This window comes from Venturia canescens, chromosome 8, assembly GCF_019457755.1.
Source record: "Venturia canescens isolate UGA chromosome 8, ASM1945775v1, whole genome shotgun sequence".
Taxonomy (NCBI): domain Eukaryota; kingdom Metazoa; phylum Arthropoda; class Insecta; order Hymenoptera; family Ichneumonidae; genus Venturia; species Venturia canescens.
The window spans coordinates 5925774-5952091 of NC_057428.1; the positions used below are offsets into that span (position 1 = coordinate 5925774).

General features: G+C 36.1%; 1 protein-coding gene across 9 annotated transcripts in view; it reads left to right on the plus strand.

The window, feature by feature from the left end:
* Positions 1 to 26318, plus strand: part of Drep2 (DNA fragmentation factor-related protein 2) — a 438119-nt gene that overhangs the window by 223797 nt on the left and 188004 nt on the right. For 5 of the 9 annotated variants that reach the window (XM_043427018.1, XM_043427015.1, XM_043427010.1 and 2 more), the window contains 2 exons: positions 435 to 559; positions 796 to 969. In XM_043427018.1, the coding sequence (XP_043282953.1) occupies positions 457 to 559; positions 796 to 969 (277 nt within the window). In that variant the 5' untranslated portion in view covers positions 435 to 456. Of the gene's footprint in view, positions 1 to 434; positions 560 to 795; positions 970 to 26318 lie in introns of those variants that run through there. The other 4 variants (XM_043427013.1, XM_043427016.1, XM_043427017.1 and 1 more) reach the window with 2 other exon arrangements.

A 26318-nucleotide genomic window follows, 5' to 3' on the forward strand; every position in this document is an offset into this window, starting at 1 on the left:
TATAAGAAAAGGAAAAATATGACACAGATGAGAAAAATTGATATTAGCCAATACAAATAAAAGTAAATTTTGTCACAATATACTCGCTCCATCGATCTGTTTCATCTATACGTTTCATGCATCTATTCTATTTATCGAACCATTTATAGAGGCTTTCCCATTCCATCGAGAAATCGACGTTTTTTCACTCCCGTTAATAAAACTAATTGAGTGTCAATTTGGATAGTATATTTGATCAATTGTGTCTGCCCGAGCTTCTGTTTAGAACCATGCACGTCAAGTTTATGTGTAATGTTGACAGTGAATTTGTGTATAAAATCAGAATAACGATCTCTTAATAATCACAAAATCACTTGGTGTTTGACATGATTTACGAAACTACTGCTATGATGATATTTTATGTGAAAATTGTGTTTTTTCAATGTGCTTCTCAGCAGGTCATGCTTGAAGTTTGTGATGCAGGAGTTGCGGAGCAAGAGACCTTTCAAAATATGGGATAGCTGGCGTAACGTGAGAAAAGGATTGGTAGTGAGCAATTTCGAAGAGCTTATACAAAGAGGTGATACAAAAAATATGTTTTTTACATGAAATTATTGTAGTCATCGTCATCGTCATCGTCATCGCCATCGCCATCGCCATGGTCATCGCCATCACCATCATCATTGTTATCGTTATCGTCATCATCATCGTCATCATCATCATCATCAACTTTGCTATTACGATCCATGAAAGGAAATGAAAAAATTTCGAAAAGTATCGACTTTTAACATGTTTCTTTTAATAAAATTAATGCAGGAAAAGAAAAGTTAGGCGTCCCACAGAGTGAAATCGTGTGTTTGGTTCTGGAGTCAGATGGGACTCAAGTGGAGGATGGCGAGTATTTCAAAACCCTCGCTAACAACACCATATTACTGTTGTTACGGCATGGCGAGCGCTGGTTTCCAACAGGGGTTGATATTATTCGTGCCGGTATGTATTAATGAAGTTTTCAATTCAAAGTGAGCAAATAGCTATAATATATAGGTTGGTCATTTTAATGGATAGAGTGGTAAAATTGTTATCAAATTACTCTGTTTGAGTAACTGAATTCATTGAAATTCTGATACTCATGAAAGCTATAACCGGGTAAGTAGGGGTGAGCAGTCCCCATACGCACTCATTCCAAATTCTGGCCAAAAGTTCCGTTCGATGGGTTGCAAACTTATCCCTAATTTCAATCATGTAGCTGCACTAGAAACAGACGTTAAAATATAACTACTGTTTTTGGAGAAGTTATTTTTTCTCAGGCTCTACTAAACCGATCTTAATGAACAAAATATAAGTTATAAATATATTCAAGACCATTCACACTAAGAGTCCAATGCCACGAACGTAACTACCCGAAGAAAAAATATTTTAGTTTTTTGATTTTTTTTTCGGTCACTCGCTTACGAGATATAAATACCAGTTGGTTTCTGTTAAACAATCGGACCTCTACCTACAACATAAAATATTTCCAAGTCGATCGAAGAGGTAGAGCATAACAAAAAAATTAAAATACATTTTTTTTGTTTTTGATGTTATGACCACTAGAAAAAAAATCCATATAGTTATTATCGAGCGCAGTAAAGTTTCCTTGTCAGTTTTGTCGAAATTTTTTTTCGGCTTCTTGGCAGTGTGCAGTGAACGCAAAACGCGATGCGGTACATTGAAAAGGGAGCTTATTATTCCTAATCGAAAAGTCAATTATATTATAAAATGCTTAATAAAATTTAGATAAAATGTTCAAAAAAATTGTATTTTCTGTAATGGGCCTTTCCCCGAGGCATGACTTCTGGTTTCACAGAAGGCTGTCAAAGGGCTACGGACCGAGCTCTCTCGCGTCAGCGGAGCACCACCCGTACGATAATAAGGCTCCCAACATTTCTTTCTTCCTCCTCCTTATTCCTACTAAAATTGTACAGAAACAAAGTAATAATGAAGTATACTATTTCTCGATATACGAGAAGAATGCTTATCGCATTACATGTTAGGAAGGCTATGCCCGATCGCGAAGTAATAAAGCAATGTTGAGCACTGAATGGAAAAAAGTATCCGTTCTTGAAGGTCGAGTTCGAATCAAGCTCCTCTGGGTGCAAAATGTGGAAATCGGTAGAGAAACCGGTCAGTGCACGAACCTGCACACCTTTCCTACGTGAGAGAAGAGGATCTAAAAAATCCTAAGTTAATATTTGAGAAATTGACCACCTCCCGAATATCGAAATGTATCATTCCATTTTTTTTAACTATGCTCTACCTCTTTGATTGGGTTGGGATATGTTGTAGAAAGAAATCCGATGGGCTAGCAGGAAAATATTGGTAATTGTATCTCGTGAGTGAGTGAGCGAAAAAAAATCACAAAAACGAAAAATTTGTTTTTTCGGGTAGTTACGTTCGTGGGTTTGGGTTCGTGATTTTTTCTGCGAATGGCTTTGGATATATTCTCAAAGGGAAAAAATGTTCTCTAAAAATACTAGTTCTATTTTAATACATGTTACAAGTGCAGCTACATGGTTGAAATTTGGGATTAGTTTGTAATCCATCGGACTGCAACTTTTGGCCAAAATTTGGAACGAATGCGCATGGGGGCCGCTCACCCCTACTTACCCCGCTATGGCCTTGTTATTCTTTACTAGATAGTCAGTATCAAGAGACTCGGTAAAGTCTCGGCACGAATACATTGATAGCCTTGCGTCTGCTTACCCGAGGCTCTCACCGAGACTATTATTTCTCAATAGAACGATTCGCCGTGGTTGGGGTATAATTGGCATGCCATTTCGTTCAATTACAATGTTCAGAAGCTGTTTTGCAACTTAAAAGTTGAACTTGCAACCAATTAAAAAATTCCCTTCTAATTTCGCCCAAAACCAGCATGATCGGTGGCGTAACCGCTGAGAAAAAACTTTGCACGGGCCCGGGATTATTCGAAAAACTCTAACACATCAACGGGTTCGACGTATATTGATTCATTATGGACACGCTTGTAGTAATAGAGTTATACGTCGATGCACTAATTGTAAGATTGATTCACCGCTCTTAGCTCACTCCACATCGGACCGAAGTGGACATTATTCATGACCGCGTTTGTATGTTGAAATTCACCGACAGATATAATAACTCTTTGCCGGATCATCGAGAGTCCCCACTCAGCAGCTAGGCGCTGAGTGGCGAGAGTGGGGATGGCCCGCTCAGGGCCGTGCGTCTCGGTCTTTCAAAAATTGTAGGCGCTTTGATTAGCGGAATGAGAATGAGCGGGAATAATCGCTTCAATTCTTTTTTCACTGGAAAGTTTTTTTATTCTACATAACGTGAATGAAAACAATAATAAGAAATACTTTCTTATGACAAATTATACCATTTTTTAGTTACTGGATAATGATTATTCCTTTTACGACTCCGATTTCTTTCTGATATTATCGAAACCATGGGCGTGTTGGAAGCAGAAGTTTTTGCACAAAGGTGTTTGGCAACACAAGCATTGCCAAGTCGTACGTACTACTATAAGTTATATTTCGTTTTTCTGCCCACTCGGGCACACTCAATGCAGTTTCTCGCATTTATGCGCTCCAACTGATGCGTTACCTGAACACGTGCACTCGGAAATGGACGCTCTACGCGACAAGAAGCTTCCATTTAATTGTCTGACCAAATTTTCTCGAAAAACGAGTTGGTCAAGCGGTTTACTGTGTTGATGAGGTCTTGTTGTAATTTCGCATAGAGTGAAGGCGTTGGTGATGCACACATTAATAACAAAGAAAAGTACGTACTTCCATTGTGCGACCATTGGTTGCCGAGATATCGTCGATCAAAGACAAAAGCGTCCTTCTTGATTCAAAGTTCAACATCTCAGCAAAAAACGGTCCTATCGAAGTTTTAAAAAAGCAAATTGAAGCTGAATAAACCAGCTATCCGGTCCATACCATGACTTGGTTGGAAAAAAAATTTCTAAGTTTGTGGAGTTGAAAAAAAAGCATAGAAGTTTGCAAATGTTTTTCTCACACTTTTTTTCAAAATTGCGCAGAACATGTAGCTCTGCATTTTTTTCGTCATAAGATTTTGAAATTAGATACTTGAAGCTTCAAAATGCATTTTTTTAGACCTCGATACGACCATTTTTCACTGAAATACAACATTTTGAAAAATTACTAAAAATTCGAAAAAGTCTTTTAACTCTTTCATTTTTTTCGTTAGTGTAGTATGGGAGACCTATTATTTGATCTGTATATTGAATACTAATATACAATAGCTTCGGAAAGTAGGAAAAAACTTGACACTTGAACCAGATTTAAAAAATTCAAGTTTCTTCAATCATGCAGAAAAATTCATATTTAAATCCAAGTTCATGCTTACAGGTACGTCTTCCTCTTACCGGACATAGCTGCGGTTTTGCGTAGATTTCTTTTTTATTATTTGGAACCGTTTTGGGGGGCGGCGCGATCAATTTTTTTTTACCCATATTAAGGGCCACCCTAACGAGCATCTACGCGTAAATTATGCCGGAGCCCTCGACGCAGTGAAAATTCTTCGACAGGGTGGTTGACGATCCGCGTCGAACACTGTTGTGATGTATGCTCTTTATCATCAGAATACTCGGAGTCGGAAAAACAGCCCCTAGGAAGTTTTGATACATCGCTATCGTAAATTGCATCCTTTGAATCATTTGTGGGTTTTTCTGATTCTGAATTGGCCCATTTTTGGCCCTTCGATTCTTTGTCTTTTCTTCGTTTTGGTCTCAATATTTTTTTCTAGACGATTCCGCCATTAGTTTTTTTATCGCCTCTTTTCTTTGTTGTTTTTTTTTCACTGCCTGTTTTACTGTCGCTGGTTTGGGAGATTTTTCTTGAGTGTTTTTTCTACTAGATGATCTAGGAACAATTATGATCGTACACATAACTTCAAGAAAAAGCCTGAAATCATACGTATTAACGTTTGTTTTTGAGGATGATATTTTATCGGTTTTCAACACGATTTTCCATCGAGAAAAGATAAAAGTAGGAATAAAACATTTCTGACTTACCTTTCATAACCTAACTCGACTGTTCTTTTTTAAAGACGAACGATTATATCAATACAAACTGTACATAAATCCTCAAACTCTATAACAAATTCTTAATTTGGTTTTTTTGATTAGCAATTTCTCGTTGACTGCGCAGTATATGAGCTGAAAATTTTTACACAAGTTTTTGATCGGAAATTTTCCGAAGTTTCCGAAAAAAAATAGTATATTACACCCCCAGGGAGGGAAAGTAGACTACTTCAAACCGCGGGCAGAATTGTCACCCTCGCCTTCGGCTCGGGTGATAAGCACAGGTTTGAGGTGGTCTAATTTCATTCCCGTGGAGTGTATACTATTTTTCATCACACATGCGTCAAAAGTTCAACTTTCCGAAATCGGAAGGTTGAATTTTCTATGTTGAACTGACCGAAATCGACGTCTCAAGTTCTGTTTTTCGGTTTTTACCGTTATTGAGGGGTGGGAAAGAAAGAATTATTTTTTTTTAATTTGGAAAATTTTCGATCAAATGCTACTTTTTTTTCAAGCGCTTCTGAGTATGTTAAATCCGATAGAAAAATTCAGAGATACAATGTTGCAAGAATAATAAAAATATTAACAAATCGGGGAATCTATTTTTTTATACATAGAAAAAAAAACAAAAAAGTGTTACCTTTTTTAAGACTGGATTTCAGTACATTATTTGGTGAAATTTATTTATAACACGGCCCTGGCGCACGGTGAAGTGGGAGCTCCACGCACGCACGACCTCACAGCCACAGTCGCACACGGTGCTGTCCCGCGCGCTCATTGGTCGGTCCCTTTCTCCACCCTCACGGATACGTTTCGTGAGCTTGATCCGGCAATGGGTTGAATAAAAACTTGCCGATTTCGATTACCAGTGACAGATATATTAGACATGCGAGCACGTCTCACGGAAAGGTACTTTTCACTCACTACCTGTGCATACACTCATCAACCCATTTAAAACCTAAGTTAGACTAAGCGAGGCTAATAGCCAACTGCAATATAAACAAGCTCGCAAGAGCAAGGCCTGATTACAATACAAATAATAACCCACCTGCCATAACACACAACACATGTAAATAATGCTATAAGTTAAGCAATAGAACGACAACACAAACTATCCAAAAAATATACCATAAACAAAAAAAAAATAAGCAATAAAAACTTCAGTTCAGTTCAGTTCACGGAAAGGTACTTTAGTATTCCTCTCCGATTTTGATAATTTTTTTATATGTTATAGTCCATCGAAAAACAAGAGACACGTATTTTTTTTTATCGGCTTAAAATTATTTTTAAGGGGTGAAATCGACCCCCGAAGTTAGGCATGTTTTGTATCTGGTGGAGTGTTTCATATAGAATCACTTAACTGATCGTAGCGAAACCAAATGCAAAATGTTTTTCACATCAAATAACCTGTATATTATTTTTAACTTCTTATGCACCCTTACTGCAGGGGGGTAAACCACCCTCTGACATTCGTAATTATTTGGTATAAAAAAAAATGTTCGTTCGATTTCAATTGAACAGACAACATTTTGAAGAGCAAAAAATTAAAAGTGACGTGTCTTTGGATTTTTCCGATAATAAACATTCTGGGGGTGAAACACCCCTTAAATCTCAAATTTCATATTGCACGCCGCATCGCATATTGGTCTCGTCATCATTGCGTATCGACTTATATACTAAATAATATCTATTTCGCATGTGCATCGGCTGCTATCATAATCAGATAGAGAATTGAATATTCTGGCATGCTTCACCTTTATACAGAAGTGTTGGTATCGCTTCTGTTTATATAAGTTTCTATTTTGAACGATTTACGAAGATAAAAAATCTCAAATAACAAGAGTTGCAATAGTGGCTCGACGCCTATTATATTTATACGACAATAATCTGGATATTCAGGGGTGGTTCATCCCTTTGCAGTAAGGGTGCATAAGAAGTCGGACATGTAATATAGGTTATTTGACACGTAGAAAATTTTGCAATTGGTTTCATTTCGATCGGTTAAGTGCTTCTAGATGAAACACTCTAACAGATGCAAAACATGCCCAACTTTAGGGGTTGATTTCATCCCTTAAAAATAATTTTGAGCCAATAAAAAAAATACATCGCCTATTTTTTGACAGGCTACATTCTATAAAAAGAATACTGAAATCGGAAGGGGACAGTGCTTGAAATAAAATTTGACATTTTAAGGGTGTTTTACCCCCTTAATGAGGATATTACGATATCTGTGGCCCCAAGTTTTGGCCATGTAGTCTTCATATTTGGCCCGAAATAAGACTTTTTCAAGAGTAAAAAAAATCGAAATTCGGCTTTTAAGGGGGTGAAACAGAGATTTTTAATTTTTTCTAAGAGAAAGTATTTTTTGGTGCTCTGTGCGCGTCGTCGCGAGTTGGCTACCGCCACACAAAAATGGTGATAAAAATTTTTAAAAACATTTGCTGCGGTTGAAATTTTAGGTGTGATCTTGTTTTAACCTCCTTTTTATGTTTGCAAAACCTGGGTGTTCAAATAAAAGTGTCCCTTTCGGAACTATATCCGCGATCGCAACCATCAACGGGGGGGGGGGGGGGGGGGGGTCGAGGGGACGAAGCCTCCCGCGGGGCAGAGCCCCCGAGAGAACACATTTAATCTCCAAATTTTTTTAAAACAATTTAGGTACCCCAAATAATATAATACGCAAACTTTATGTCTCTCATTTTCCCCCCTCGAAAGCCGAGTTCCGATTATCTTTGTTTAAAAAAGTTCGCATGGTCAGAATTAGCGACCACAAATAATATACATTATAAAAACGCTGCAACTTTGAAACCACTCTATCACCCCTTTAATGGTCGAACTTGGATCTTGATTATATTAAAAAAAAGTCTGATTTTCGATGGAGTATAGACGCTGTATCGTCAGAATTAGGGACCACAAACATTATAATGCTTCAACTTTCAACCCCCTGTTTCACCCCCTTAAAGGCTGAATTTCGATTTTTGTCACTCTTGAAAAAAGTCTTATGTTGGGCCAAATATAAAGACTACATAATCAAAACTTGGGGCCACATATATCGTAATACTGCCCCCTTAATTTTTTTGATCCGAGGAAAACCCAAAAACACGTCGATTTTATTTTTTTTTGTTCTGCAAAATGGCGTTTGTTTTATTGGAATCGGATCGTAAGTTTTTTTTATACGACAAAAATTTAGATATTCCGGGGTGGTTCACCTCTTTGCAGCAAGGGTGCATAAAAGTTGAACATGTCATATAGGTTATTTAACATGCAGAACATTTTACAATTGGTTTTGTGTCGATCGGTTGAGTGCTTCTATATGAAACAGTCTATCAGGTGCAAAACATGCCCAACATCAGGGGTCGATTTCACCCTTTAAAAATAACTTTAAGCCGATAAAAAAAAAATACGCGTCTCTTATTTTTCCATGGACTATAACATATAAAAAAATTATCAAAATCGGAGGGGAACACTAAAGTACCTTTCCTTGTCAGTGACCTCGAAATTGAAAATTGACGGTGTGGACGAATTTTTTCAAGAGACTCGGTACAGTCTCAGGACAAGTACATAGAATTGCATCTAGAATTGCGGAGCTCAGGAGATGTTTCGTAAAGCGAAAATTGGTTTGGCGACTAATTTTCGAAAACCCTTTCGAATGAGCACGAAACCAATACGATCAGTAGCGTAATTGCTGTGAAAAAACTTTGCGCAAGCTCAAGATTATGCAAAAGTTACTAATACATTTATGGATTTACCGTGTCTGTATAGAATACCATCAAAGGCCTCTTGATGCCAGCTATAACCCATTTCTATGGAAGCTCGGGTCCCGGGATCCCGGCGACAGAAATAATGAGTCGCCATTGGTCAGGAAACTCGTTGTACCGTTCCAGCAAAATAAAGTTTATGAATAAATACCTAAATATTGTTACCAGAATTTCCCGGGAAGGTACGATCTATCCCTTCTCGGCTCACCCGTCTCGTCTTCTCGCACGACTCTCCGGCCACGAGAGTGCAGTGGGCGCCAGATACAAAGTACCGCCGAATACTCGACTTGATTTCGTTCATCCTCTACGATGGTAACGCCACAAAAAATAAGGTACCGAGTGCACGAGAGACACGAGTGACCGAGGGCGGTCCGACTACTCAGCTCAAACTGTGATACAAAAGGTAGAGGGGGGGGGGGGGGGATCCTTGAGGGAAAGCAGCAATTCGCGACACGAAAGAAAATAGTCAATACAAATTATATGATCCAAACAAGAGATTCACAATTTATTCACAACTTGTTGAAGACACGAAATTTACAAGAAAACACGGGTACTGAGCGGAGTAATTAATTTTGAACAAAATAGTAGAACGCAAGATTCGGACAACAGAAACTGTAAGTAATGATTTCAAACAACATAATAAAACCCCTAGGGAAAAAAAGGTTGGGACAAGTACATTGATGATCCCTTGTTTCCTGATCATATCACGAAAAGTGTAAAAAAAATTCCATAAAAAAAATTATAAAACCAGGTGTAAATAATTTCAACAGAGCAATTCGAAAAAAATTTCACACCGATGCCCCATTCTTTTTAGTAATTCCGAGTTTAAATATTATGAAATTGTTCTATGGAGCGTTTGAATCCAAAAAAAAATCACATCAAAGGTATTATAATTAGTTACTCCATGGTGGCAGAGATTTAGAAGATAATCGATTCCCCTCAGACTTTCAGGATCCCCTGGTATTATTGACAATATTCGACGTCGATTTTGGATCGGTACAAATTATGCTTAAATATGTGTTAAAAGTACTTGTCCGGCTTATCACTTTTCATTTAAATTTTTCATTCAAATAAAAATCAGGGCCCTTTTAGGACTGATGGATCATAAGTATGCATAGAGATGGCATCGTACTGCAATATTCCCTCTCACTTCTTTCCGTATACTCCTGAGAATCATATATTTTGTTTTCGTTGAGTTCATCTTCAATTTATTTCTATTCAATTTCTATTCAATTTCAATTCATAGAAACTACGTCTAAAATAATAATCGTAGATAACTACAAAAGATATAACAATGTCTGAAGAAGACTTAAACAAAGCGAAAAAAGTCGACAATATTTACTATTACAAACCTAAACAATCACTACAAACAATAAACGGCAATACGCCATGTGAAATAGCAATTTATTTAGGAAATAATCCCGAAAAATTGTCATGTAAACAACGAATTGTAAGGCTTGAAAAAACATTAATAATCGCACTAGAAAAAGAAGGTAGATGGCTATTCGTAGCCCCAAAACCCGAAAGCGTAAGAATAGATTGTAAAAATAAATCTACGACACACGAAATAATACACAATTCAGGATTACTGGCTTTGGACGGAGAATGTTCCACCACATCAATAAATTTTCAACTGTTATCTTTAAACGAACTACGACAACACGAATTTATAACATTTATACCACTATATAATCTAACAAATGCGATTGGAATGGTAAACGCTAATCACCCAATTTTTAATTACAGCGTACCATCAAAAATAATTACTAATCCACTGGAAACGAACAAATTAGGCGAACGAATTTAAATTCTTAAGCAAAAACTAGAAGAAGAACCGAATATTTGGGCACATCCTTATCACATAATTGAAAATTACTCTCTAAGTGCCATTAGCATGACTCTGATCATTATAATAATTATCATTTTAACAATTTTTAAGACAAAACATTGCCAAAGAGTTCAATTAATACAACAAACTAATGATATCAAACTAGCCCTGACTTTCGTGGCAAGACCAAAAATCATAGAAGAACTCGCATTCTACTGATCTACTGATCTACTGATGATAAAATTTACATAACTAAGGCACGCCCAAAAAACAAAAATAATGCCACACAAAACGCTTCATTATAACCTAAACATAATCCTATTAATAGTGGAAAAGGAATTATAAAAGGAAAAACATATTTAAGTTTCACACAAATTTGTTTATTTTAATTCCGTGCGAAAAGTAGCCGAAATAAATTTCGTCTCCCAAAGGGGAGAGGGATGTTGTGCCCGTACATCGCACTAATTAAAACAAATTAAGCACTCTCAGCGCAAACGCAGGAATGGTGAAATATCGATGCTCCCGAACGAGCGCATCGACCCTCGATGTCAACATCGAAACTTCCAGAAGGAAATCTAGGTTATATTCGCACGAAAAGGGGAAAACCCCCAAATCTATAAAATTATCGACTAACCCAAAATTCGACAGTCTTTGACGAGAATTGTAACGATTGGTCTCGAGGCAATAAAACCTCGAATTTGCAACGTCTTAAATAAATTTATTGTTAACTTGTTGTAAAGTATCGAGTTGGAGTTCAGCTCTTTTGGCCTAAATCTCTTAAATACTCGTCTTTGATAACTCGTCCCTTCGCGACGGTCTTCGCGGACACAACATTAACTTCTACCACCACGCACCAGCAGTTTGATTCGATTTTACTGATTCTTACCAAATCATGTTTAATATTGTTTCTAATAAATAAAATTACACCTCCCGTATTTCTATTTTCTGCATCGCATCTTATTACCTTGTATCCCGGTACACTCACTTCGATATCCTCCATTTCTTCAATTATTCGGGTTTCCGACAGCGCCACAATTGTGGGTCTTTCCTTCAGAAAAATTTCGTGCTGTATTTCATCTTTGTGTGCCATGTAACTTTGTGCATTCGTATACCATATTATCCTTTCCTTCTGTAGTTGCTAGTCCACTCACCCTGCTCTTCTCTTTTCTTCTTGTATTGCCCTTTTGTACGTAGGACATTCCCGGTCTAACGCAGTATGTTCTTCGTTTATTTTTAGGCCGTACTGTTGATTTTTAAATATACAGTTCACACATCGAGCTTTCGCCTGTGTACATTCCTTCGCGTTATGATTTCCTGCGCATTTACTACATTTTTCTTCTCTTGTGTAATTCTTTGCTATATGATAAAAACCCCAGCATTTGTAACATCTCTTCACGTTCACATGATTGAAAACTAGACATTTTTTCCCTCCGATATTGAGTTTTCCTTTGGCTAGTAACACATTATGTGTTTGCTTATCCACTTCTATTATAATTGATCCTTCACCCCTGTCACGATCTCTCCCTTTTCTCGCTTCGTTCATTACCTGTCCTTTTCTTCCAGAAATCCTTTTGACAATTTGAATTTCACATCCTTCGAGTGACTCAGCTCCATTCTGCATCTTAATTGTATCAACGAGTTGATCATCTTTCAGTTGCATTTCTTCCTCTTCAATATTTATAATCTTCAATTTTGGTTTCGTCTGTTTTGATTCTGTCACTTTGAAATCCTCGCCCATTTTATCCTGCATTGTTGCTTTCAGAGTTTCGATTTCTTCTCGTGTATTACAACCCAGAATCACCGTTCCATGGTTGCCTTTTTTTAATCTTGTTACACCCATAGCCATATTCTTGATATCCACTCGTTCCTTTATTGTTTTTTTTTGTAGCCTCACTTTCTTGTTGTTTGTTAGGTTTAATAATTAGAACCTTTTCTTTCTGCTGTTTTTTGACAACCTGGCTGTATGATGCCGTTGGTGATGTTGCGGACTGCCCCGTCTCTTGCTTTAGTAACTTTTTAAACTCCTCTATCACATATTTCATTTCTTCGCGTACTATCTCCGTGATAATTTCTCTAATTTCGTTCTTACATGCCATCTCGTCCTTCATTTCTTTCACAGTCGTAATTATCTAATCAATTTTCACTCCAGCCGCTGATGGTATATCACCACTGCTACCTCCCACCGATGATGATCTATCTCGACTATTTTTTCGTTCCATTGTTGGCGTTGTTACCTTCCTCTGAATAATTTGCTCAAATGGTCCCGGGCATGGCACTGCTTCTTTCTGTTCATTTAGCACTTTATGCTTAAACTTACATTCCGGATGAAAGAATCGTTTCACGCAGGACTTGCACTTCAACACATTTGTTGAGATATATTTTTTACCCGCAGAACACTTAAATTCATCAAAATCCGTCACCTCTACTATAGATGAGTCATTTACACTCATACCAGTAAGAAATACCGCCTATATCACAACACATAAAGTTAAGGCCCGCGACGTGTATTACACACGGCCGGGGTTCAACGTTCTTACTTAGCAACCACGTTGTACTTTTGGTCACTGCTCGGCACCTCGCAATTAATGGCGAGTACGTGTCATTAATTATCACCGATCAAAATTACGAAGAATAAAAATCAATTTTAACTCATAAAATCAAGATATTTTCACAAAATTTGCACTATTATGACTCTCTCTAATAAAATACAACTTTTTAGCTGTTTTCTAGAAATTTTTGACCGGTTTTACCCATGGAAAAATCGGTTTTTCTACGGAGCGACTTTAAACACGTCCGCACTCCCGCGAAGAGAGAGAGAGAGAGCGAAAAAACACATAATGCCCACCAAGTCCACCATAATTGGCTTTTTCAACAAAAATATATTGCATTCCGAAGCTGGAAATTTTTATTTCATTTAAAAATGTGCTTTCAATAACTTTTCGAAGCATTCTTTTTTATTCATATTACCATACCCAAAGATAGAAAGTTGATACACACATGTCGATACATAAAATTTTCAATCTGCATGTAGACACCAAGGTTCAACCGCAGAAAGTAAAAATATAAAACGTGTCAAGAGCAATAGAATTGCTCATTTTTCAGGGTATGCTTTGCATTCTGAAACCATACAGTCTTATGCCATTCATAAATGAGCTATCGATGAATTTTTGTAGCATTTTGAATTATTTTTATTATCTATTTTTTCTATCCACATTCCATAATCAAATAATAGGAAGTGATCAAGAGACTCGGTAGAGTCTCGGGACAAGTACAGTGACAGCCCTGTCGTCTGCTGGCCCGAGGCTCTCGCCGAGATACTTTCTCTAAATAAAACGATTCGCCGTGGTGGTGGTAACATTGGCATGTGATTTTTATTAAATGAATAGTGATGGGCCGGACAAGTACTTTTTACACATATTTAAACATAATTTGGATCGATCGAATCGACGTCGATTTTTGTGAATAATACCAGAGGATCCTGAAAGTCTGAGAAGAATCGATTTTCTTATAAGTCTCTGCCACCATAGAGTAACAAATAAGTAGCTTTCATGTCATTTTTTTCGATTTAAAAGCTTCTTAGAACAATTTAATAATGTCAAAATTTGGAGTTATTAATAAAATACTTGTCCACCGATTGATATCATAAATTTTAATGCTGCACGTAAATTAGATGGAATTTTTTTCAATTGATTTAGCTGTTCGAATCAAATAAGAAGAATGAGGCATCGGTTTCCAAAATTATTTCAAGCACGATTTTGTATTCTTTACTTGTTATTTGATTCTTTTGACACTTTAAAAAATAGATATAGATTAGTTATTTTTAACGATAATGTTTTTTCAAGATTTGAGGAATTTTTTTCGAATTGTTCTGTATTTTTTTTGTAAAATATTTTTTTTTACAATTAAAAAAAAAAATTTTTTTCAAGTTTTTTTTATGGATGGAATTATCAGCAAACGAGGGACCTTCAATGTACTTGTCCCAACTTTATAGTTTACAAGTATCTGCTGTGGTTTATTCATCTACATTTTCTTACCACAAATTCATTAAAGTAATCATGCCAAAACTAAAAGTAAAAAGACAGCGTACTGAAAAGCGAACAGAACTTCAAATTGTTTGATGTATATGTGCATTGGCTTTCGACGACAAGCCCTATTCGCTGAAGTAGTAAGTAGCTGAAGACTAATAATAAATTTCTTTTTTTATATACTACAGATAAAACCAAAAAATGAAATGATTTGCACACTGGCCGCTTTACAGAAATATCAAAGTTTACAGGTACCCGCTGCATACCAATAATACAAACTTTGATACCATGGGGAAAACATTTCAGAATTTCCTGAGCCACTTTTTTAAAAGTTATTATGACACATTCAAGAAAAAACGTGAAAGACATGGTGCATATTGAAGCAATTTTGTATATTTCCAAGGTTATACGTAGGTAAAATATTTGTTCGCATCCAAAAATGATCAAGTGTAGACTTGCGAACATGAATTTTTCAACCCATAATGCCAATCGTAAACATGGTGTGGAAATACTCAATATATTTGTTGCTTAATCATGTTGTCAAACTTGAGGTGTCCATTGCATTACCAAGATACAAATTTTGATACCACGAGGAACAAAGCACCCAATGACTCCATTGACTCATTGACTCATAAATTTCCAAATTCATCATGTAACAACTCAAGTGAATATCTGTGCATTTACTTGGCAAAAAGATTTTTTTCAAACTCAGGTGTATAAACAACCAATCAGATTGAACAAGAGTTATTGTCATAAATCTTCAAACTATGTTGATGAACTCAATGAGAGGAAATAGAAATACACAACGCACGTATAGTCCACGTAATAAACAGAAACCCTAGGGAAAAAAAGGTTGGGACAAGTACATTGATGGTCTCTTGTTTCTGGATGACATAGAAAAAAAACTCAGAACCAGGAAAAAAATTCTATAGAAATAATAAACGAAAAATTGAAAAGTTCAAAAAAATTCAACAAAAATAAAAAATAATCGAAAAAAATTCTGTAAAGAAAAATAAAAAATTTTCAAAAAAATTCATAAATATTGGACAAATTGAAAAATGTACTATCCAAGTTACATGCAGTATAAAAATGTATGATATCAATTGGAGGCCAAGTTTTTATTGATAATTTGGAATATTTATCGAACAAATCGGAATCTTTAATTGAAATTCATGATAATTATTTTCAAGAAAAAAGTTAATGAAAAAAAGTCATAACGGAAGTTACGTGCAGTTCTAAAATGTATTATATCAATTCGAGGTCAAGTATTTATCAGTTATTCGAAATATAATCTCCGGCGACCAATGAGCGTTGAGAATCCTTGTCGGGCTCACAACGTTTTATCAAAATTACTAAAAAAATAATGAAAATAAAATCATTAAAAATTCACATGAAAGTCATTCGTTACTTCAACAAGGTACACACTTTAAAGAATCGATTCCCCTCCGACTTTCACGATCTCCTGGTATTATTCACAACATTCAACTTCGATTGGATCGGTACAAATTATGTTCAAATACGTCTTAAACGTACTTGTCCGGCCCATCACTTTTTATTCAAATTGCTCATTCGAAAACAAATCAGGACTGTTCTATAATGACAAATATAATAAAATGGATAGAAATAAAAATAATATCTCCAAGTAATTTGAACTTGATTGTTCGCAAGTTCGTATAGCAATATCCACTTCTCATTTTCTTCAGTGAACACATACCATTCGGTAAGAACCAATGAAAATGAGAAATAATCAGGCACATTACTAGAAATTTTCGAACCTACTCAGCCATGAAATGTTTTTTTTTCTATAGTCACGTACACATTTTGATAAATATCACTAGTCGAGTACGACACGTAGATTCCTGGAATTTGGAGAAAAATGATTTTGTTGTGAATTATGACTCCATATAATATAAATAGATTAATCAACTTCATCTTTCATTTTCGTTTCATTTTGACAAGAGTGATTCGAAGGAAAATTATTTTCTCGGGAATTACTGTTCGTTAATATTAACACATGCATTAACTTCGTTTTTGATTTGTTTTCGAATGAGCAATTTGAATAAAAAGTGATGGGCCGGACAAGTACGTTTAAGACGTATTTGAACATAATTTGTACCGATCCAATCGAAGTTGAATGTTGTGAATAATACCAGGAGATCGTGAAAGTCGGAGGGGAATCGATTCTTTAAAGTGTGTACCTTGTTGAAGTAACGAATGACTTTCATGTGAATTTTTAATGATTTTATTTTCATTATTTTTTTAGTAATTTTGATAAAACGTTGTGAGCCCGACAAGGATTCTCAACGCTCATTGGTCGCCGGAGATTATATTTCGAATAACTGATAAATACTTGACCTCGAATTGATATAATACATTTTAGAACTGCACGTAACTTCCGTTATGACTTTTTTTCATTAACTTTTTTCTTGAAAATAATTATCATGAATTTCAATTAAAGATTCCGATTTGTTCGATAAATATTCCAAATTATCAATAAAAACTTGGCCTCCAATTGATATCATACATTTTTATACTGCATGTAACTTGGATAGTACATTTTTCAATTTGTCCAATATTTATGAATTTTTTTGAAAATTTTTTATTTTTCTTTACAGAATTTTTTTCGATTATTTTTTATTTTTGTTGAATTTTTTTGAACTTTTCAATTTTTCGTTTATTATTTCTATAGAATTTTTTTCCTGGTTCTGAGTTTTTTTTCTATGTCATCCAGAAACAAGAGACCATCAATGTACTTGTCCCAACCTTTTTTTCCCTAGGGGAAGTTTATGGTTTGATATCACGCCTTTTTTCTCAAAAGTTCCTCATTTATGTTATGACGGTTATAGGATTTTAGTATAAATTTCTATGAATTATTTGCTTAGTATATTTTTATAGATTCCATTCTCATACGAACAATTTTTATGGGATAATCTTTTTCATGAAATTATCAGCAAATAAGGGACCATAAATGTACTTTTCCCAATCTTATTTTCCCTCGGTATGATGTTCGGCTTATAAAGTTGGTTTCCACCATAGAAGACCAATTTTTCGTAAAAATTGTAGTGAAAATATTTCGTCACAAGACTGCCCTTGAACTTTGGCGATTTTTTTCCTTATACTCTAATATGTTATGCCTATTAGGAACTCAACAGCATGGAGGAATCCGGGATGATAGGCCCGGGAAATGAATTTCGGTTTATAATGTTAGTTTCCACGTAAAATACCAATTTTTCTTCAAAATTGTACTGAAAATATTTCGGCACTGGTTTGGTCTTGGACTTTGGTGATTTTTCTCCTTGTCTTCTAATATGTTTTGTCTATTGGGAACCCAAGAGCATGAAGAAATGCGTGTTGTGGGCCGTAATATGATTTTCGGCTTATAACGTTGGTTTCCACGAAATAAGATCTATTTTTCGTCAAAATTGTACTGGAAATATTTCGTCACCGGTCTGTCCTTGGCCTTTGGCGATTTTTTCCAAGTCTTCATACCAAGAAACAACTGACGTAAAGATTTCCTTAATAGAACAGATTTCATTTATCCCTTTTCTTCAAAATTCAAATGAAAGATAGATCAAATTCAAGACACGAAAAATCCAACAGATTTGCCCACTTTGAATGTCGCTTTTGCATTCTGAATCTAGAGATTGCATTTCATCCAAAACGTGCCCCCAATGAAATATATTTCCAAAGTTTGCAAGTGGCCGCTGAGATCCAATTATCCACAGTTTGATAGTTGCTGAAAAAAAGTACCCGAAAACTTCTAACATTTATTATGCCAGAACTCAAAGCAGCAAAAAAAACTAAGCGAACTTAATTCAACAGAGCAACAGAATTCAAAGACGTTTAAGGTACCTGCATTGGTTTTGGAGGAAAACCATTTCAGGACAATTCAGAAATGAATTTAGAAATTCGAAAACTCCCAATGGAGTAGAAAAAGGAAAATTGAAGTATTTAGAAAAGCGGAAGACTTTTGTGATAAATTTTCTAGATTACATGATACGGTTGGAGGAAATGATTTGAATGATTGGCACACATGCTGCAACACAGAAATATCAAAGTTTGGAAATATTCGCTGTATATCAGTCATACAAACTTCAATACTATTTGAAAAGGAACACTTAAAACCTTGCCGAACCAAGTTCCATTACATATTACCATAATCAAAGATAAGGGGTGATCCGTCGCATATATATTTATCCACAGAAATTTCAGAGTCAATGTATTCGCAATGCGCAAAGCACAATGAGCTTCGAAGACAGCAATTTCTAATCTATCCATAAATGAGCAACTGAAGACTTTTATAATCAATTTTTTACTTCATATATATGTTACAGTTAGAGTCAAAATGTAAAATGAATGGCACAGTATTTAAATTGTATAGTTTGCAGATTTTTGCAGTATTTCAATGATCCGAATTTACAGCATTATAATGAAAAGTTGTCAAAAGTCATGATGTTACATTAAAATGACATAGCGCACATTGCATTCAGCAATTCTGTAAGTTTCTGGGGATGTTGGTAGGCATTATATTTGATCGCATCCAAAACTGAGCAACAGTAGACTTATTCGAATGAATTTTTTTTATAATAATTCCATATTTGTAGTTTGCAAAGTGGAAATACTCAACATACATGTCATTCCATAAGTTTTGTTATCAAAATTTGTGTTCGCATACAGCATTCCCAAGATACGACTTTTCATATCATCAGCAAAATAAGCATCCAAAGACTTTTTGGAAGAAGTTTCAAAATTTATTACTCGACAGAACAGGTGGAAAAAGTATAACAACACTTATATCAACACCAGAAACTGTTTTAAGAATCTGATATACAAAATGTGCGATTGATGATCATAGTCGGAAACCACTTGAATCATGTTACCACAATCAGCATGAAGAAATAGTAGAAAATTATAGGACACATATTAGGCAACCAATTTAATACTATGTATCGATCCGCTGCAAACCGATGGAGTCAAAACAAGGATCGGAAAGACTCAATAGGAAGCAAAATGTGGGAATATTCAAAAATACCGATGACACAAGAAAGAAATTAAAAAACATTTATTCGATTGGAGTTTCTTACATTATATATACTAACAGTTCCGTGTGTTCTTGTTTTATTAATTATCAACCATAATATTTCAGATCGCAAAAAGAAAATTTGACGTTATAGGTTGACGAACATTTTTTCTTACAACTTCCAGACCTATTTTTGATAAACTGATTTGCCTTATTTATATTATTCACTAACTATGCGAACGTTTGTTACATTTGTCCCACACTTCGTAACGTCAAACCCCGGCCGGTTCGTTACCACACAGCTATCAAAGGGAACTCGTATATATGACCTACATTATTACACATGATATGTAATCACACAACTGATGATATATTTACACTGGACAATATTCCGCGAACTCTGGTTTAATTGAAAGATTATCTCAGTTGACACTTATTTCCAATCGAAGGAAATAATGAAATCTTGAAAAGTTTCGTTGACATATATGAATCGCGCATTTTTTTATATGTTTTATTTGCACACACAGATCACAGTCTACATTTACGCGGCCGCTTTTATACCGGTTTAGTATACCACAAGTTTTAACAAAATATACATTAACCAATTTTCACTAACCATTTTCATTTATTAATTAGAGTCCGCACACAACAGCACTTTGGGGATCATAACCTCACCTGTCAAAATGACGTTCAGTACGAAAACAAGTCTCGGGTGGTTTCGGATGTGCGTATCGATGTATTGATATCATATAACCTATTTACAAATGATATATGATAAACTTATTTTCAGTCAAACGAATTAATGAAATCTTAAAAAGTTTCGTCGACATGCACCGCGTATTTTTTTATTTTATTCTTTTTCACACACAGATCACAGACTACATTTACGCGACTGCTTTTATACCGGTTTAGTTTAGCATTCCACAGGTTTTAGTACTATGCACTTCGTTAGATGACGAAAGTTTTTTTTATTTATCCCACACGCATTTCATAATGTCAAAACTCCGTTTGTTTATACGATGATCGAAAACTGACGCGTGGTTTATATATAAATAAATAAATTTAAAAAAATGTTTAACTGTGAAAAAATATGAGATCTATTGTAACATATACAGTGAATGAATTACGTTTCCTGTAGGAATTCTGAATTTTGGAAATAAAAAAAAATGAGATCATTTTCTAACGTAGCCAAGTACAGTGAATGAATTAAGGTTCTTGTGGAATTCATTCGTGTACACTTTTAGCCCTAATCCCTCACTTATTCAGAAAAATTTTCCAGCAAACGTCACAGAGCAACAAAGGTTTCTCGAATGATTCTGCAATTATTAAGAGATTATCATCTGTTTTTATGCTAGCTCGGGTTATAAACTTAAAACAGTTTACGCGTACAAGTGCATGCATTGTATCTATACGATGAACTGCACAAATTCATTTTCAACATTACACACAAGCTTGGCGTGCATGGTTTTCAATCGGAAGCTCGGGAAGAGACAATTGTTCAAATTTACTATGAAAACAATAATTAATTAGAATTGTATGAACGAGTGTGAAAAAAACCGATCCCCCAATAAAATAAGAGGGGCCCTGTTACATAATGATTTGGTAAACAATACAGATGGGTGAAATTTGTGGATAAAATTGAACGATTAAACGAACGGATAAAGAAATGAAATCAATCAATCCCTTTATATGCCTTTATCTTGTACGGATACATACGGCCATTCTTTCATGCCCATACGCATTTTAATTTATCCACGCGTCACTTTCACTCGTTTGTCCGTACACTCTTTTTTTTACCAAATGGGCAGATGATTGGATGAATTACACAAGTATTGAAATGGATGAACAAAGAAGTAAGCTGTGTAAACATTGATTTGAGAAAAGAAAACGCGTTGAATACGAAACATTTGGAGTAATGAATTTATCAGTCAAACTAGTCAAGAATAGATATTTTTCTTTGTGTACACAGCGTGGGATCTCACGTCGGACTACTCAATAAAATAGTTGGATGGAAAAGGGATGGCAAATTAAAAAACAATTACATGAGAGGATCATCAAGTTTTCTTCAAATATATGGACGGATGAGGCATTCCTTCGCCGAGCTTCCGATTGAAAACCATGCACGCCAAGCTTGTGTGTAATGTTGAAAATGAATTTGTGCAGTTCATCGTATAGATACAATGCATGCACTTGTACGCGTAAACTGTTTTAAGTTTATAACCCGAGCTAGCATAAAAACAGATGATAATCTCTTAATAATTGCAGAATCATTCGAGAAACCTTTGTTGCTCTGTGACGTTTGCTGGAAAATTTTTCTGAATAAGTGAGGGATTAGGGCTAAAAGTGTACACGAATGAATTCCACAAGAACCTTAATTCATTCACTGTACTTGGCTACGTTAGAAAATGATCTCATTTTTTTTTATTTCCAAAATTCAGAATTCCTACAGGAAACGTAATTCATTCACTGTATATGTTACAATAGATCTCATATTTTTTCACAGTTAAACATTTTTTTAAATTTATTTATTGACAATGCGAATATAGAAAATCATTTAAAACGACGGTCACGACCTTTTAATACTTGGCGTGCCTTTTTTACTTTTTGAAGTTTTAATATTTACTGATTTCACTTCTTTTTGCGAGACGTGACAACTATATAGGAATCGTATTTCATTCACTATATTTGTCAACTTCAGAAAACGATCTCATTTTTTTTTATATTTTGAAATTTTTTATTGATAATGCAAATATAGAAAATTATTGAAAACTACGGTCGCGACCTTTTAATAATTGGCGTTCTTTTTTTACTTTGTCAATTATTTTTTTTCTGATTTAGCTTATTTTTTAGAGGCGTGACAATATTTACTTAAGAAAAAAAATACATTCCTCGTCTTCGACGAAAATTTTTAAAACGATTTGTTTCAAGTTGAGTGCTTTTCTCTATGTGCCAAAAGCAATCGACACAGCCAATTTTTCTATGTAGACGGACGAAAACTGTGCAGTTATGTTCATGTGAGTTGAAACCTTTTACAAGCAATAATGGTGACGATTTTGATTATGCATTCAGCAAATCGAATTTTCCAATGAAAGATTGGGAAATTCCTATGCAATGGGATGATATTTTCATTTTCTATTCCTTTTTTTGAAAAGCTCCACTTGTTTACTTGGAAAAATGATTTTTGAAACTATCTTCTTCTCATTCATGGATTCCATGTTGACATGGATACTGTCAATGGTTTGCAGTGTCCAAGGAGATGTTTCCATGGTATTCAATGTCTAAGACCACAGCTTTATGGTTATTGGTGTCCAGTGATATTTTTTCATGTAATCATTCTTCTGTAACGTCTGAACCTGCCTCGTCAATGTAAACTATTAAATCGCAGATCTAGATATCGATAACTATGAGGAAATATATCGTAAACCATTGCACCGTTTACCTAAATATCGGGAAATATAAAATTGTCGAATATATATTGAAAAATACGAAGGCATCCACCTAGACATCGAAAACCCTATAGTCGCCAAACTAGACATCGAAAACTATAGAGCCGACGACCTAGATATCGACAACCTTAGAAAAACTCACCACACTATCGGAAACTATGGAGCCGTTGACTTTCATATCGGGAACCATGGACAAATTCACCTTAACATCGGAAACTATGGAGCTATCGACCGGGATAGTGAAAACTATGAAGTCGTCAACCTAATCCACGAAAACAATGGGAAAACATACCTGGACATTGAAAACTACGGAGCCGTTGATCTAGACCTCGAAAAGCATGAAAAAACATACCAGGACGACGAAAGCCATGGAGAAATATACCTAGCCATCGAAAACCATGGAGCTGTCGACGTAGACATCAAAAACAATGGAACCGTCGACCTAGACCATGAAAACCATGGAGAACCATAACCAAACATCGAAAACTATGGAATTGTTGACCTAGCATCAAAAGCCATGACGGAATATACCTGGACCACGAAAACTATGAAGGAACATACGTAGACATTTAAAACTATGAAGAAATATACCTGGACATCCAAAACCATGGAGGAATATACCTAGACACTGAAAAATATGTAGACACATACCTAGACATCGAAAAGTATGAAGTCATCGACCTAGATCACGGAAATGATGAAGAAATATACCTAGAGAACAAAAACTATGGAAACTCAGACCTAGCCATCGAAAACTGTGGAACCATCAACTTAGACCACGAAAACCATGGAGAAACATACCCAGACATCGAAAACCATGGAGGAATATACCTGAACCACGAAAACCATGATGAAACATGCCTAGACATTGAAAACCATGGAGAAATATACCTGGACGACGAAAAACATGGAGGAATATACCTGGACCACGAAAACCATGTAGGAACATATCCAGAGATCGAAAACCATGAAGGAATATACCTAGACATCAAAACTCATGGAGGAATTATCCTAGACCACGAAAACCATGAAGAAACATGCCTAGACATTGAAAACCATGGAGGAATATACCTAGACATCGAAACCCATGGAGCAATTATCCTAGACCACCAAAACCCGAGAGAAATATACCTGGACATCGAAAACTCTGGAGCCGTCGACCTCGACTGCGAAAGCCATGAAGAAACATACCTAGACCACGAAAACCATGGAGGAATCTACCTAGACCACGAAAACTATGGAGGAATGTACCTAGACCACGAAAACCATAGAGAAACATATCCATACATCGAAAACCATGGAGGAATATACCTGGACCACGAAAACCATGAAGGAACATGTCCAGACATTCAAAAGCAAGAAGGAATATACCTAGACATCAAAACCCATGGAGGAATTATCCTAGACCACGAAAACCATGCAGAAGCATACTTGGACATCGAAAACTGTGGCGCCGTCGACCTTGACCGCGAAAACCATGATTACACATGCCTAGACATAGAAAACCATGGAGGAATATACCTAGACATCGAAACCCATGGAGGAATTATCCTCGACCATGAAAACCCGAGAGAAACATACCTGGACTTCGAAAACTGTGGAGCCGTCGACCTCGATTGCGAAAACCATGAAGAAACATATCCAGACCACGAAAGCCATAGAGGAATATACCTAGACATCGAAACCCATGGAGAAATTATCCTCGACCACGAAAACCCGAGAGAAACATACCTGGACATCGAACACTGTGGAGCCGTCGACCTCGACTGCGAAAACCATGAAGAAACATAACTAGACCACGAAAACCATGGAGAAACATATCCATACATCGAAAACCATGAAGGAATATACCTAGACATCAAAACCCATGGAGGAATTATCCTAGACCACGAAAACCATGGAGAAGCATACTTGGACATCGAAAACTATGGAGCCGTCGACCTCGACCGCGAAAACCATGAAGAAACATGCCTAGACATTGAAAACTATGGAGGAATATACCTAGACATCGAAACCCATGGAGGAATTATCCTCGACCACGAAAACCCGAGAGAAACATACCTGGACATCGAAAACTGTGGAGCCGTCGACCTCGACCGCGAAAACCATGAAGAAACATGCCTAGACATTGAAAACTATGGAGGAATATACCTAGACATCGAAACCCATGGAGGAATTATCCTCGACCACGAAAACCCGAGAGAAACATACCTGGACATCGAAAACTGTGGATCCGTCGACCTCGACTACGAACACCATGAAGAAACATACCTAGACCACGAAAACCATGGAGGAATCTACTTACACCGAGACAACCATGGAGGAATATACCTGGATGACGAAAACCATGAAGAAACATGCCTAGACATTGAAAACCATGAAGAAACGTACCTAGACCACGAAAACCATGGAGGATTGTACCTAGACCACGAAAACCATGGAGAAAAATATCCATACATCGAAAACCATGGAGGAATATACCTGGACCACGAAAACCATGAAGGAACACGTCTAGACATTGAAAACCATGAAGGAATATACCTAGACATCAAAATCCATGGAGAAATTATCCTAGACCACGAAAATCATGGAGAAACATACCTAGACATCGAAAACTGTGGAACCGTCGACCTCGACCGCGAAAACCATGAAGAGACATACTTAGACCACGAAAACCATGGAGAAATATACCTTAGACATCAAGAACTATGGAGAAATACACCTGGACATTAAAAACTATGGAGAAATACACCTGCACATCAGAAACCATAGAGGAATATACCTAGACATCGAAACCCATAGAGGAATTATCCGAGACCACGAAAACCATGGAGAAACATACCTGGACATCGAAACCTGTGGAGCCGTCAACCTCGATCGCGAAAACCATGGAGGAATATACCTAGACATCAAGAACTATAGAGAAATACACGTGGCCATGAAAAACTATGGAGAAATACACTCGCACATCAGAAACCATGGAGGAATATACCTAGACATCGAAATCCATGGAGGAATTATCCGAAACCATGAAAACCATGGAGAAACATACCTGAACATCGAAAACTAAGGAGCTGTCGACCCAGACCTCGAAAACCATGAAAAAACATACCTTGACGACGAAAGCCATGGAGGAATATATCTGGACATAAAAAACTATGGGGTCGTCCACCTAGAAATCGAAAATCGCGATAGAA